The 16,487-nt window shown below is 37.2% G+C and overlaps 1 protein-coding gene across 1 annotated transcript in view; it reads right to left on the bottom strand.

Moving 5' to 3' along the window:
* The window catches only part of LOC117338201 (Golgi apparatus protein 1-like), a 39,025-nt gene that overhangs the window by 14,542 nt on the left and 7,996 nt on the right, over positions 1 to 16,487 (bottom strand). The window contains exons 9-21 of the mRNA XM_033899457.1: positions 16,123 to 16,224; positions 15,505 to 15,670; positions 14,671 to 14,820; positions 13,931 to 14,083; positions 13,020 to 13,130; positions 12,320 to 12,408; positions 11,638 to 11,752; positions 10,172 to 10,264; positions 9,179 to 9,250; positions 6,533 to 6,592; positions 6,016 to 6,145; positions 5,587 to 5,729; positions 4,929 to 5,030 (exon numbers count right to left, since the gene is read on the bottom strand). Of these exons, the coding sequence (XP_033755348.1) occupies positions 4,929 to 5,030; positions 5,587 to 5,729; positions 6,016 to 6,145; positions 6,533 to 6,592; positions 9,179 to 9,250; positions 10,172 to 10,264; positions 11,638 to 11,752; positions 12,320 to 12,408; positions 13,020 to 13,130; positions 13,931 to 14,083; positions 14,671 to 14,820; positions 15,505 to 15,670; positions 16,123 to 16,224 (1,486 nt within the window). The remainder of the gene's footprint in view (positions 1 to 4,928; positions 5,031 to 5,586; positions 5,730 to 6,015; positions 6,146 to 6,532; positions 6,593 to 9,178; positions 9,251 to 10,171; positions 10,265 to 11,637; positions 11,753 to 12,319; positions 12,409 to 13,019; positions 13,131 to 13,930; positions 14,084 to 14,670; positions 14,821 to 15,504; positions 15,671 to 16,122; positions 16,225 to 16,487) is intronic.

Raw genomic sequence — 16,487 nt, 5'->3', positions numbered from 1 at the left:
AGCCTAAATGTATGTTTCATTTCTACCATATTAGAAGTTTGATGTTTTGTACGATATATATATATATACTTAATTTTTACACATACATTAAAGGAGTTAGCTACTTTCATAAATTAAGATGTTTTTTCTAGAGTTTACTAGGCCGGATGAAATATGATCATGAGCAATCAGTATGGTAAATATGAGATTTGATAAAATGCCTCTCGTAGTCAACCAATCATGATCACTCAACTTCTTTTTGTAGGAGTCAATATTATATGTAGGAGAATTAAACTCTCGCGATGTCTGTTGCACATAAGTACAAAGAAATACATTATCACTGAAGCCGAAAAAAATCACACTTAAGTAACAATAACACATAATAGTCAAAAACCCAATATATGTGATCAGTGATAAGAAACAGTACTTATAAGCATTTTTGGCAATTTATCCTGAAACAGCTATAGCCTTCCATATTTGACATCCCACAGATTGTTGCTTGTATATATATATAGTTTTAAAGGTCAACATTGGAAAAAACCTAAATGGTTATACATGAATTCATAATGAATAGAATTATTGACAAAAAAGTTTCATTTATTTTCACACTTTCTGGAGACCAATAAGGAGATTGATGATAATTTTAAGGGATTTGTTCGTGACATGAAAATCAAACATTTTTAATGAAATTTCAAAAGCAAATATAGATTTATTTTGAAAGTTATGAGGATATTGATATTTGAGAAAGTCTTATATTATATGGATTGTATATCGATTGCCAATAGATATACATGTATTTATCATTTTACATGAAAACAACAAAAAGTTATATTACATGAAAACAACAAAAAGTTGTACTAGTACGTTAAAATGCAATTGGTATACATTTTGTTAATCTACAATTACTTTGTATTGTTTAAATATTCTATGTAATACAAACATTTCACAGCTTGGTGCATACAAATGTATATATATATATTACATGAAAACATTTGAAAAGGTTGCATTGAATCGTGAGCTGAATAATATATCAATAAGACAAGCTGGTTCAATAATAATTTAGCATTTTCATATATATTACGAGTGCGAGTAGCTACTGCAGTAAACCTTATCACAAAAATCCAGATTCTGTATATTGTCTCTGTCGGGGAAGGTACAGCACAAATGACCACCACGACAGATATGTGCCAGTTTTCTTAGTTTTGAAAAATAAACGATCGAATTCCATCACGCCATCACGTAGTTCTGCCGATTCATAGATTTGAAACACAGGGACTTCGATCAGTTATCGCAGTAATCCGAAAGGTTCTGGTGTTGATATTGTCTTAAGCTGATTAAAGTCTGCATATAGTATATAGCAAGATCGTCAGAAAATTCGGACTATAATCGCAGTAGATATTGTGATTTTGTGGTCTGGCCAGGCTTGAACAACTTATCGTAAACAGTTTCGTCCTAAATAAACAAACGCTTATTTCAGTGGGTCAACAAACAGATTTAAACTTTGTAAGCAACTTGCCTTTAATTCATAATGATAGATATTAATTTCTAGCGACAATCATCGCACTTTGATGCTTCGTGTGAAGCCCGTGTCCACGTGCCTCCATTTTGACAGAGTGCTCGCTCACGTAAACAGACGAAACACGTGATCGCTAAATATCGGACCAAATCTCATAAAATCTCGTGAACAAACTACCAAGTTGTAAACAAAAGAAATGTTGTTAGCCAAAACCTGGAGGGTTTTATGAAAATCGGAAATTTGTTTGCGCTTGTGTTGTTATGCCGTCTTTATTCCTAGTAGTTAAACAAGTGTCCTCTGTAAGGTAACGTCAGAATATCGCAGTTATCTCCCTTCAATCAGTATTTTCGATATAGATTTGCAAAAATCGATGCAGGTGTAGATATTTACAAGACATTATTCTTATTGTTTATTCAAAATAGTTCCTGAAATGTTCACAACATTATCAGCATAGTTAATACATTTCTGTGCACATCTACTTTGAATGACGGACTACAATGACGTGCCTCATACTTGGACTAATAATCGAATCATTACCACTAGTTACAGAAATTACCACCAGAGGTCTCAAATTCCGGGCTTCCGCCGAAGAGAAATTTATACTGAATATACCTTTTTTCATGTAATAGCACTTTATTTGTAGTCGTGATAGTTTTCATAAATGTATATATAGTTCAACTACATCATATATGAACCGAAAGAAACTACAAAAATGAACTGTGAAAGGAAATATAACGAAAATGAAAGTGAGAGATTGTGACGTCACAACTCGTAGGTGATTGTAATATGGCAGGCGTAAACGCCTCCATAAAAATCAAAAGAAGTATTTTATCATTAAACCCATTTTCTCCCTGTGACCTTAAAGGTACATCATTTATTCATTTCAACAAACTTTTTTCATCCCAGTACACTGCATTACAACCCAATATCTAGACCTGGGGTCTCTTGGTTAATTAGTAAACAAGGGCCCAATGGGCCCAAATCGCTCACCTGCAATGCAGTGATCTTTTCATACATGGATCCTGCAGTTATTTGAAAGCATGCTACAGGACCAATATAATGTCTCTGCACTTTGGCTTTTCACTAAAAGTCATTTAAAGATTTAAGCATACTTGATCGACATGACCTTGAATGTGAGTCAGGGTCATTCATTTGAAAAAACTTGGTAGCCCTTCACCCCAGCATGCTACAGGCCAAATATTAGGTCTCTGGGACTGTTGGTTATTGAGAAGAAGTCGTTTAAAGATTTTAGCCTTTTTGACTCCTGTGACCTTGAATGAAGGTCAAGGTCATTCATTTGAACAAACTTGGGAGCTCTTCACCCTAGCATGCTGCAGGCCAAATATTAGGTCTCTGGAACTGTTGGTTATTGAGAAGAAGTCGTTTCAAGATTTTAGCCTTTTTGACTCCTGTGACCTTGAATGAAGGTCAAGATCATTCATTTGAACAAACTTGGTAGCCCTTTACCCCAGCATGCTACAGACCCAATATCAACTCCCTGGGACTCTTGGTTATTGAGAAGAAGTTGTTTAAAGATTTTAGCCTTTTTGACTCCTGTGACCTTGAATGAAGGTCAAGGTCATTCATTTGAACAAACTTGGGAGCCCTTTGCCCCAGCATGCTACAGGCCAAATATTAGGTCTCTGGGACTCTTGGTTATTGAGAAGAAGTCGTTTAAAGATTTTAGCCTTTTTGACTCCTGTGACCTTGAATGAAGGTCAAGGTCATTCATTTGAACAAATTTGGTAGCCCTTTACCCCAGCATGCTACAGACCCAATATCAACTCCCTAGGCCTCTTGGTTATTGAGAAGAAGTTGTTTAAAGATTTTAGCCTTTTTGACTCCTGTGACCTTGAATGAAGGTCAAGGTCATTCATTTGAACAAACTTGGGAGCCCTTCACCCTAGCATGCTGCAGGCCAAATATTAGGTCTCTGGAACTGTTGGTTATTGAGAAGAAGTCGTTTAAAGATTTTAGCCTTTTTGACTCCTGTGACCTTGAATGAAGGTCAAGGTCATTCATTTGAACAAACTTGGGAGCCCTTTGCCCCAGCATGCTACAGGCCAAATATTAGGTCTCTGGGACCCTTGGTTATTGAGAAGAAGTCGTTTAAAGATTTTAGCCTTTTTGACTCCTGTGACCTTGAATGAAGATCAAGGTCATTCATTTGAACAAAATTGGTAGCCCTTTACCCCAGCATGCTACAGACCCAATATCAACTCCCTGGGACTCTTGGTTATTGAGAAGAAGTCGTTTAAAGATTTTAGCCTTTTTGACTCCTGCGACCTTGAATGAAGGTCAAGGTCATTCATTTGAACAAACTCTGTAGCCCTTTACCCCAGCATGCTACAGACCAAATATTAGGTCTCTGGAACTGTTGGTTATTGAGAAGAAGTCATTTAAACATTTTAGCCTTTTTGACTCCTGTGACCTTGAATGAAGGTCAAGGTCATTCATTTGAACAAATTTGGGAGCCCTTCACCCTAGCATGCTGCAGGCCAAATATTAGGTCTCTGGAACTGGTTGTTATTGAGAAGAAGTTGTTTAAAGATTTTCGCCTTTTTGACTCCTGTGACCTTGAATGAAGGTCAAGGTCATTCATTTGAACAAACTTGGTAGCCCTTCACCCCAGCATGCTACAGACCCAATATCAAGTCCCTGGGTCTTTTGGCTATTTAGAAGAAGTCGTTTAATTTGTTTTTAGCATAGTTGACTCCTGTGACCTTGAATGAAAGTCAAGGTCATTCATTTGAACAAACTTGGTAGCCCTTCACCCCAGCATGCTTCAGACCCAATATCAACTCCCTGGGACTCTTGGTTATTGAGAAGAAGTTGTTTAAAGATTTTAGCCTTTTTGATCCCTGTGACCTTGAATGAAGGTCAACGTTATTCATTTGAACAAACTTGGTAGCCCTTCACCCCAGCATGCTACAGGCCCAATATTAGGTCTCTGGGCCTTTTGGTTATTGAGAAGAAGTTGCTTGAATGGAAAGTTGACGCCGGACGGACGGCCGGACGGCCGGACGGACGGACGACGGACGGACGACGGAAGCCGCGCCACGGCATAAGCTCACTTGCCCTTCGGGCAGGTGAGCTAAAAACAGTGTGAGCGAAAAATCAGTAAGACAGAGTCTATGACATTCAAACTCACTGCAGGTTATGTTTTGTTTCTGGATTTTTTGTGTGTAAACTAGTAAACAAACAAGATTACTGACATGTCAGAGACAGGCTCACAATGAGTCAATCTCAAAATCTGAGCTTAACCAATTCGTTAAATTGATACTGAATTACTCCGGATACCTCGTATGGTCCAGATATTGTCTCTTTTCGTGACTTCATTGCAGACAAGACGAAAATTACCAGAACTTACTCTTATGGATAGACCACAGGGGTGATTTCCAGATGTAAATCCACAAAATGATGGCATACTTACCACAGCTTCACAAGTTTTAGCCAGAACAGGGTCCTCAAGATAATTTAGGGCTGCATCTTTGATCACATCTCTGATCTCTGCATTACAGTCCCTTGACAACCTCTGAGGAAAAAAAATCACAACAGATGAATTTTTTTTTTTTTTTTTTACTCCACCGAGACTTTCCACAAAGTTGACAACCTCTAAGGAAAGAAAATCTGAACAGATGTAATATTTGATTATTTCTTTTACTTCACTAAGACTTTACACAAAGTTGACAACCTCTAAGGGAAAAATCTCACCAGATATAGTATTTTATTATTTCTTTTACTTTACTGAACTTTCCATAAAGTTAGTATGAAAATATCCAGATACTCAACATCCGACAATTACATATATATATACAGGTTAATTATAGTTTTCTAGCAGCAGTTAATTTGACGGACAAATAGACGTCAGATGCCCACTCCTGCAGCACGGCACCATACCATAAATTCAGTGAAACTTTCATGCCATATGTGAGCTAAAACTCCTGGGAGTTAATTATAAGGGGCTAACAAGATGTAAGGTATAACCAGAACTTGTCTTAAGTGGTTTCACCTACATTTACAGCAAATTGTTTCACCTACATTTACAGCAAACTGTTTCACCTACATTTACAGCGAACTGTTTCACCTACATTTACAGCAAATTGTTTCTTGAGACAGTTGATCACTTTTCCCTCCAATTCAACATCGTTCTTTTCCGTCTGTACAAGTTCGCCACAGAATTTGTTGATGTCCATCTTGCAACTTTTCTTCAATGATGGGTTCAATCTGTAATCTATGAAACACGAAAAAAAAAAAATTATATACAATGAACAAAAGGCCTAATTGGCCTGTATTGCTCACCTGATTCTACAGCAACTTTGAAGTAGATCCAGGTGATTTCTGCAGATACTTAGTCACTTGCCCTTCGGGCAGGTGAGCTAAAAATTGCCACAAAAATCTTTAACACCTGAAAGTCATCTTTGCCTGAATTGCATGAAGCAAAATAGCAATCCATTTTTAACATTAGATTGAACCATCTTCTTATGTAACATTTTAGTGATAAACCCCGACATTCTTACCTTGATTTTGAATCACTTGTCTTTTGATAACGAACGTTCTACATTTTCTATCGAACTCAGTCTCGTCTTTGTGCTTCTGGAGACAATGCATGACATCACCGTTCGCCTGGACTACTGTTTTACAATATGTCTGAAACAAGCACATTTTACAGATACAGATCGCTACATGTACCTGGTAACAATACAAATATTAACATATAACATCCTGTATACATAACAATTCATTATGGGCGTTATAATAACAGAACAGCTGGACCAATAGACACATTTACTACAATATTACTGCTGAACACAGAGATGAAAATGGACTAAGGTCAAAAAGGCTGAAAATAAGATTACTCAATCTTTCAATGTGAAAAATTACGAGTTTACAATACACTGATATTCCTCAAAAGGCTGAAATCAGCCAATCGGCTGAACATTTTCATCTCTGTGAACACTGGGGCTTCAAACAAAAGGTCAATGGGGGCTTCAAATAGCAGGTCAATATACCATACTCAAAATAAAAATTACAAACCTTTATCATTCCAGCACAGGACTGTCTTAACTTGAAGTCTCCAATGAAAACATCATCTTTCTGAGGTAACAAAATAATTATATATATATCACATGAAAAATATGCTTGTGTTTTGTTAATTTATTGTGCAATTTCAATGAAAAATATCAACATGAGGCTCAGAGGGCCTGCATCGCATTTTTTCAACAAGGGCCCAATGGGCCCAAATCGCTCACCTGCAATGCAGTGATCTTTTCATATATGGATCCTGCAGTTATTTGAAAGCATGCTACAGGACCAATATAATGTCTCTCTGCACTTTGGCTTTTCACTAAAAGTCATTTAAAGATTTAAGCATACTTGATCGACGTGACCTTGAATGAAGGTCAAGGTCATTCATTTGAACAAACTTGGTAGCCCTTCACCCCAGCATGCTACAGACCCAATATCAACTCTCTGGGACTCTTGGTTATTGAGAAGTCGTTTAAAGATTTTAGCCTTTTTGACTCCTGTGACCTTGAATGAAAGTCAAGGTCATTCATTTGAACAAACTTGGTAGCCCTTCACCCCAGCATGCTACAGGCCAAATATTAGGTCTCTGGGACTCTTGGTTATTGAGAAGAAGTCGTTTAAAGATTTTAGCCTTTTTGACTCCTGTGACCTTGAATGAAAGTCAAGGTCATTCATTTGAACAAACTTGGTAGCTCTTTACCCCAGCATGCTACAGGCCAAATATTAGGTCTCTGGGACTGTTGGTTATCGAGAAGAAGTCGTTTAAAGATTTTAGCCTTTTTGGCCCCTGTGACCTTGAATGAAGGTCAAGGCCATTCATTTGAACAAACTAGGTAGCCCTTCATCCCAGCATGCTACAGACCCAATATCAACTCCCTGGGACTGTTGGTTATTGAGAAGAAGTCGTTTGAAGATTTTAGCCTTTTTGACTCATGTGACCTTGAATGAACGTCAAGGTCATTCATTTGAACAAACTTGGTAGCCCTTCACCCCAGCATGCTACAGGCCAAATATTAGGTCTCTGGGACTCTTGGTTATTGAGAAGAAGTCGTTTAAAGATTTTAGCCTTTTTGACTCCTGTGACCTTGAATGAAAGTCAAGGTCATTCATTTGAACAAACTTGGTAGCCCTTCACCCCAGCATGCTACAGACCCAATATCAACTCCCTGGGACTCTTGGTTATTGAGAAGAAGTTGTTTAAAGATTTTAGCCTTTTTGACCCCTGTGACCTTGAATGAAGGTCAAGGTCATTCATTTGAACAAAATTGGTAGCCCTTTACCGCAGCATGCTACAGACCCAATATCAACTCCCTGAGACTCTTGGTTATTGAGAAGAAGTCGTTTAAAGATTTTAGCCTTTTTGACTCCTGTGACCTTGAATGAAAGTCAAGGTCATTCATTTGAACAAACTTGGGAGCCCTTCACCCCAGCATGCTACAGGCCAAATATTAGGCCTCTGGGACTCTTGGTTATTGAGAAGAAGTCGTTTAAAGATTTTAGCCTTTTTGACTCCTGTGACCTTGAATGACGGTCAAGGTCATTCATTTGAACAAACTTGGTAGCCCTTCACCCCAGCATGCTACAGACCCAATATCAACTCCCTGGGACTCTTGGTTATTGAGAAGAAGTCGTTTAAAGATTTTAGCCTTTTTGACCCCTGTGACCTTGAATGAACGTCAAGGTCATTCATTTGAACAAACTTGGTAGCCCTTCACCCGAGCATGCTACAGACCCAATATCAACTCCCTGGGACTCTTGGTTATTGAGAAGAAGTCGTTTAAAGATTTTAGCCTTTTTGACTCCTGTGACCTTGAATGAAAGTCAAGGTCATTCATTTGAACAAACTTGGTAGCCCTTCACCCCAGCATGCTACAGACCCAATATCAAGTCCCTGGGACTCTTGGTTATTGAGAAGAAGTCGTTTAAAGATTTTAGCCTTTTTGACTCCTGTGACCTTGAATGAAGGTCAAGGTCATTCATTTGAACAAACTTGGTAGCCCTTCACCCCAGCATGCTACAGACCCAATATCAAGTCCCTGGGTCTTTTGGCTATTTAGAAGAAGTCGTCTAATTTTTTTTTAGCCTTTTTGACTCGTGTGACCTTGAATGAAAGTCAAGGTCATTCATTTGAACAAACTTGGTAGCCCTTTACCCCAGCATGCTACAGACCCAATATCAACTCCCTGGGACTGTTGGTTGTTGAGAAGAAGTCGTTTGAAGATTTTAGCCTTTTTGACTCCTGTGACCTTGAATGAAGGTCAAGGTCATTCATTTGAACAAACTTGGTAGCCCTTCACCCCAGCATGCTACAGGCCCAATATTAGGTCTCTAGGCCTTTTGGTTATTGAGAAGAAGTTGCTTGAATGGAAAGTTGACGCCGGACGGACGGCCGGACGGCCGGACGGCCGGACGGCCGGACGGACGACGGACGGACGACGGACGCCGCGCCACGGCATAAGCTCACTTGCCCTTCGGGCAGGTGAGCTAATAATCAAGGTAAAACACTCACATTTGAGTTATATAACAAATATTTCCACATTTTGGTACTGTTAAAAAGATTTTTCACAGAAAAATTCAGCAGAATTTCAACTAATGATTTAATACATAATTATATGCTGATGCTTGATTACTTAAGTTTTAAAAGGCGTTGCTTACCTCTCTCACAAAAACTAGTTTTGAACATGCTGGACCGAGTTTCCTTGGGTGGTTCTTTAAACACTCAATTGCCTGTTTAAACAATAAAGTATGCATAATAAAAGATATATCTTAGTGCAAAATGAATGTCCTTGTTCAACTTGATATTTCAACCCCCCAAATTTGTATTGCGCCCAGAATTAAAAAAAAAAACTTTGTGACAAAACATGACCACAGGACAGTTTGCACCTGTTAAATAAAAAAATTTGCAAGTACATGATACCCATCAATAAACTGATAGGGAAATAACAGCTTCACAAACTGGACCTCAAGCCCATCAACTTACTCTATACCTACGCCAAGTGGTTTCTACTAAAATGCTAAAAAGTAATTATTATGTATCAAGTACATGTAAAATGTATACTGAGCCAGTTTGATTTCAATTAAGATGATATTAGCCCCTTGAATGCTGACTGAAAAAGGATTTGTGAAAATCCAACTTAAAGACCATTCTTTGTATTCATTGAAATCATATAAAGTTTTTTGTACTCCAAAATTTTTTTTTGAATTTTTGAAGGATTTTTCAAGCAAGCAATAAATTTCGAAGTTTTTGAATTCCTAACCTCAATATCAAATCATCAAGACTTTGCACGCCAGCATGGCAGCACTGATGTAACTCAAAGAGGCTGCCTTCAGAAAAATCTTACTAAAATTTTTTAACCCAATTCATGATAAAGCTTCATCAAAATTACCACTCTTTAAAGCACCACTGGTACCAAATGACAAAATTTAATTAAATCTCATATTACCTGATTTTCTCCTTGAAGAATGCTATGTCTGTATCTAAGGCTCTGAATTTCAGATAACAGCCTACAGATTGCTGATGTTTATAATTCTGACCTAATATGTATTCCTAACACATTCCCAAAGTTGCAGAGGTATAGAGAGAAACATTTGGATTATGTAATGAAGCTGGTTAATAACATAATCCTTTGGAACAGTAGATCAACATACCTTTGCGTTGCCGTGTTCCACACCTGAACAAACTCCCTCCAACTCCTCTCTACAAGCTCTCTTAAGCTCGGGGTCAAGGTCAATTTTTTCTCCCTGAAAGTACATTCATCCAATCAATCCTGTGCATGCCCTTTGAATTTTGAACACAGTCATTACATTTTCTTAGGATGTACAACACATTGAGGATTAGGAACTTGTTCTGTCTGTGGTTGTAAGCACGGTATACACGAGGGCTGATTGATAAGGTGTGAGCCTCGTATTGAAGGAGGTACTCAAGGATGTTCTTTTTAAGTCCTACTATTCTCTGACTATATAGGGAACAACCAACCAATTGAAAAAATATATTTTTGAAACAGACCCTGTGTATAGAAAGTTGAGCCAAGGATAAAATGTCTGGCAGCCACTGATTGGCCAGTATGTTATGAAGTGAGAAAATAGATATGTAGCCTGATAGGTAACTATCAATAAGAAATGTTGATATAAATTTCGCAAGTCCGATTGGTTTTTTTCCCAAAAGTTCACGTAATAATAGTAAACAGGTAAACATTTAAGATTTTTGAGAATTTTTACTGCAAAATTCACCTATTTTCAAAATGGCTACCCTGGAGAAAATTTGAGCTGAAGGACCCAACTTTTTTTTTTGATTAGGTGTTATATATCAGACCCTAAACTTTTGTTATAAACCATAATCGTCATATTCAATTCAAGAATTTGAATGAAATAATCCAAAACGTTAACACTAAAGTCTATGGGAAAACAATTGGTTGGTTGGTCTCTATAGGGCCGTATACCCAAGGTCTGGTCTTATTCGGTTAGTTTATATCGACGAGGTAGCACTCTAAAGTAAACAAGACAAGCGGCTTTTGCAAAATGGACAAAATCAGTTAGGGTTAGGGTTAGGGTGAAAGAGTCTGTCATTGCCATGGCTGCCATTCATGATTGTGGCTTTAAATTGATTGAGCATCCGCCTTATTCACCTGATCTCGCTCCATCAGACTTTCATCTTTTTCCAAAACTGAAAACAGCTATTTCAGGCACCCTAACCCTAACTCTAACATGCAGTTGATGACTTTCTGAACAGCCAAGAAAGGGAGTTTCTGAACAGCCAAGAAAAGGGAATTCATAAATGTAGCATTGAAGCTGTTAAAGACCGCTGGCAAAAGTGTATAGATACTGAACGGGATTATGTTGGAAAGTAATGTCTGGCAAAATTCAAATCCTTTAATATGAGGCTCACAACATATCAATCAGCCCTCGTATCAATAAGGTTTGTTTTCGTTTTACTATGGTACTCTTTGTAAAGATTCCAGATATCATTAAGCTCTACTATATGTTAATTTTCTTTAATCCTTTCCGAGATCTTTTCAACATAATAGGAGCACTTCTAATGAACATGCGATTCTGTCCTAAAAAATCACTTTGTTAAGTAAAGCATACACTTTTTTGTGTTGTTATAGAATACTTACCCTCTGAAGAACTTCAAATCGCAGCTGTTTACGACACACTTTTGAAATCCGGTGTTTCTTCTCTATGACCGTGTCATTTCTCACGTGTTCACTCAAGCATGACACCACATCAAACCTAAGAATCAAATTATGACAATGAATTCTATATATTTTCTTGCTATACATTGATACTAATTCAGTTCTTCTTTCCTAATAAACATTTAAAATACTTTATCAATTAAAATAGAAAATTTTGGTAAAATTTGGGAAAATACAGGACCGATTGCCAATTGATATTCATATTCATTTTTTGCCCTTACTTTACTGATCATGAGTTAGATAGCATAAAGCCTTAAGTCTTCATGTTACAACAAGGTAGCATACAGCCTTAAGTCTTCATGTTAAAACAAGGTAGCATACAGCCTTAAGTCTTCATGTTAAAGCAATGTAGCATATTTGTATTGAAACTATTCTGTTTGCATGTCAGTATATGCTGGTTGTTTTTGCAAATTTTGCAAGTATAATTAATACTGAATCTTCACTGATAATGCTTTGTAATTCTTTATCACTAACTTTCAGTCATACAGCGTGATGACTTACTCCCTGGTCTCATTAAGATAATAGAAATAAATCTTAACTTTATAAAAATGTAATAAAGTAACATAAATATTTCAAATCTTAATACTTTGACTGTGATACCTACTTTGTTTTCCTTCCTTTACAATACATCATTACATTTTCTTTACAGGCCTCCTTGAACTTGTGACTAAACCGGAAATCTTGTAACGATATCTATAAAAAGAATACAGATAACACTAATATTAGAAACAACCATGTTACAGTAAGGTAGCATACATCCTTAAGTCTCCATGTCACAGGAAGGTAGCATACATCCTCAAGTCTCTGTGTCACAGGAAGGTAGCATACATCCTCAAGTCTCTGTGTCATAATAAGGTAACATAAAGCCTTATCTCTATGTCACAGTAAGATAACATATATCCTTAAGTCTCCATGTTACAAAAAGGTAGCATACATCCTTAAGTCTCCATGTCACAGAAAGGTAGCATACATCCTTAAGTCTCCATGTCACAGAAAGGTAGCATATATCCTTAAGTCTCCATGTCATAGAAAGGTAGCATACATCCTTAAGTCTCATTGTCATAATAAGGTAGCATACATCCTTAACTCTCCGTGCCACAGTAAGATAACATACACCCTTAAGTCTCCATGTCACACAGTAAGGTAGCATACATCCTTAACTCTCTGTGTCACAGTAAGATAACATACACCCTTAAGTCTCTGTGTCACAGTAAGGTAGCATATATCCTTAATTCACCACCCCAGCCAGTGGAATTGAGATATATTGTATTCTGATAAACTGTACCACTACCCAGGAAACTTACAATCTGATGATGCTCAACCCCTGCAGCACACTTTTCATCCATTGACGGATCATGTTTATTCTCTATAAGACAGTCCATCACATCTTCAGCATCAGCATCCTCCTCAATCTCCTGAAAATAAATATGTATTAAATATGTAAATTGTTTATGGAAGCATGATGGACGACACACAAGGGACGGTGGATGATGAGGGACAAAATACATCTCAGGTGACTTAAAGTATATCAATTGCTAAAAATGATTAAGAAGGTTTTTTTTATTTCAGTTCAGGGTATTTTCAGAGTATTGCTAACTAATATACATGTCCCCTACACAATGAATGTCAGATAAAGAGACAAGATTATTAAAGATAAAAATTTTTCAATGGTTTATACAATTATTATTTTGAGTGAATGCCGAATCATTACAAAACTTAAATGAAACCTTATTTGAAGAAAAAAAAAATGAAAAAATAGTTTTTTAAGTTCACTCTGTAATGTTAATGCTAATAGAACCTTACAGAACCTCTGTGTTAAATAACAGCTTCCTACAACAATAATTAATTAGTGAATGGTAAGAAATTGAAAACCTTCAATCAAAGGTTTCGGACAGGTTGACAGATGACACAAATAGATTTTGGTATGGTTTGTTTTTGTTTAAAGTCCTATTAACAGCCAGGGTCATTTAAGGACATGCCAGGTTTTGGAGGTGGAAGAAAGCCAGAGTCCCCGGAGAAAAACCATCGGCCTATGATCAGTACCTGGCAACTGCCCCACGTAGGTTTCGAACTCGCAACCCAGTGGTGGAGGGCTAGTGATAAAGTGTCGGTACACCTTAACCACTCGGCCACCGCGGCCCCATGACACATATAGAACCTCCAGTTTACCGGTAGGGAATCGATAAGAGAAACACATTACGACTCTATCACTGACCTCCTTACAGAACTTTTTAATCATTGGCATACACGACTTCATGACAAGGTTGTCAAGCTCCAGGTATGTGTCCTGGTTCTCTGTGATGTTACCAACAATATCCTGACAGTCGTCCTCCAAGTCATCGTAGTTGTCCTGTAGGCATGCCAACTCCTGACAACACAATACACAATGTACAATTCTATTACATTACATAACTTGTCTGTTCTGTCACGTAATACAACCATGTCATAATTATCGTAAGGCATGTGTGTGTAATAATGTTGTGACACGATAATTATAATTAATCTATAACATTACAAAAGCAAAAAGATGCAACATTATTTCTCTACAGTGATAACCCTGTCATGATTGTTTCTGTAGAATCATCTCGTCTTATATTAGAAATTAATTGGAGTTTTATTGAATACATATTTTTTAAAATGAAAGTTATGTGATGAACAGAATCTTACACTTGTGTCACGTCATATGGAATTCATAAAACTCAATAATTCAATAATTATACAGTATATGACATATATATATGAACACAAATTATTGAACTTGTTTAATAAATTCTAAATCTATCACACAATCACAGATGTAAGATCTTCTATATCTAGTGAACCAACTCCTGAAAACAGAATACATAAATGTACAATTCTAATACGTACAAGTTACAAGTTGTACTGTAGGCGAGATCCAGACGATAAATTTTATACAGGGCAGACAATGCCATATCATCCATAAATCGTTCTTACCTCGCCCTTTTCATAGTTTTCTGATTGATCATCAGAACAGAATCTTCCGAGGTCAGTCACACATTTGCTTTCAATATCGGTGTCTAATTCAACCCGTCTTGCTCGGTGTCTCATCACACGGAGAATCTCGTGCTTACAAGCTCTAGTAACCTGAAAAATAAAGTATTCTAGTAAGACTTTGGACCACCAGAAAAATCAGAAAATTTGTCTTGAAACTAAAAAATGTCTAAAGATATAAATGCCCCTGCTGCCACGTGCACTTGACACCCCGAAACCTCAGCAGTTCCTGAGATTAGCTAGTTACATTGCATCGGAACGAGACGGGACAAGACGGGATTGACATGGGTAACACTATATGCTCCACAATTCATGGCGGGGGCATAACTGTATGACACCCCATCCCTCTCTTTCATGGCAAGGGTATAAAATCAAAGTGTTTGATCTTAGTGTGTAGTGCTGAGTTTGTCACTCTCAAACAAATCTAAAATTCCAGCAGTCATTACCAAATATGCATTGTTTTGTTCAAACCTATAGTGATAATCGATATATAGATGAATGTCGACATAAGGATGTCACTCAAACTTTAGACTTTTCCTTTAACTTTCCATTTTAATAGGATTCCTTGTTTAAATTGTGCATAACCATTTTAATGGATTTTAAAATTTCTTCTGATGTAAATTGTATCTCGTCATAATGTGAAATACACAACAGTAGAAGCAATATCCACCTTATCTTTACAATATCACATTAAAATAAGAACACTGACCATTCCTACCATTGACAAGATTTTTGTCATTGCTGAAGATTTTATTAACTCCGCTATTCGTATCATACCTGCAAGTTGGCATCAGTGTCGTGATCCTTCATATGACGGAACAGGCACGGTAAAACCATAGGACCTAACTCGACATTGGTTGAATCCTGCTCTATCCAGGTTTTGGGGGCGTGGCATAGTTTATAAGCATCCTGGTGACAGTGCTTGTACAAGGTGGCATCCAATCTGTGGAAAAGGGGAAGTAACTCTGTTATCACAAATTCCACTTTTTATTTTAGACAGCTATTTGGTTTTCAGCATCAGGTTTACCTACTTACTAACAAGACCAACACATAGTGTGCTCGATTTGGATCATACAAACGTAGGTCAAATGCAGCATATAATTTTGGTTGTTCTTTGACAATAGAAGTGATTATGTGATCGAAATTGGCTCCAGAAGAAGTCAAAAATGTGAATTGTTTACAGACAGATGACCGACAACCTATACGAAGACAGACAAATAGTGATAAGAAAAGGTCGCTTGAGTCTTTGTCTCAAATAATCTATTAATTGTGAGATTGCTGACTTTCAATAATTTTGTATAGAAAAGTGTCAATCTGTCTCTTTTGAAATTGATTTCTCTCAAACTCAGTCATGCATGACTATTTGAGTTTCATTACAGAATGCTGACCGCTTACCTGAAGTCCCGCACAATGAAGTACTGTATCTGCATCAACTTCTCTTCACAGATATCAGTCATATGTTCAGAATCCAGGTGGTCCATCAAACAGTTGATTACCCTTTAAACAGAATGAACATCATCACAGCCTAACGACATCTGTACATGTGACTCACAGTGGCAATTTACTTTAAGTTACATGAACGTCCCCTAAATCTTTCACTTTCTCTAAGGTAAAGTCACATCTTATATTGGGCCTAGAGAATTAAACTTTCCTATCAAATTGTTTATTGAAGCAAAAAGAACAGATCGAAAATAAAGAAGGAAAGCAAATTTAGAAACACCCCGGAACAGGAAAGTTGTGCATCTTCCGAAAGATAACAA

The sequence above is a fragment of the Pecten maximus genome, chromosome 11, assembly GCF_902652985.1.
Source record: "Pecten maximus chromosome 11, xPecMax1.1, whole genome shotgun sequence".
In the NCBI taxonomy this organism is placed as follows: Eukaryota; Metazoa; Mollusca; class Bivalvia; order Pectinida; family Pectinidae; genus Pecten; species Pecten maximus.
Note: the sequence above shows the minus strand (reverse complement) of the source record. Positions and strands in the feature narration are given on the sequence as shown.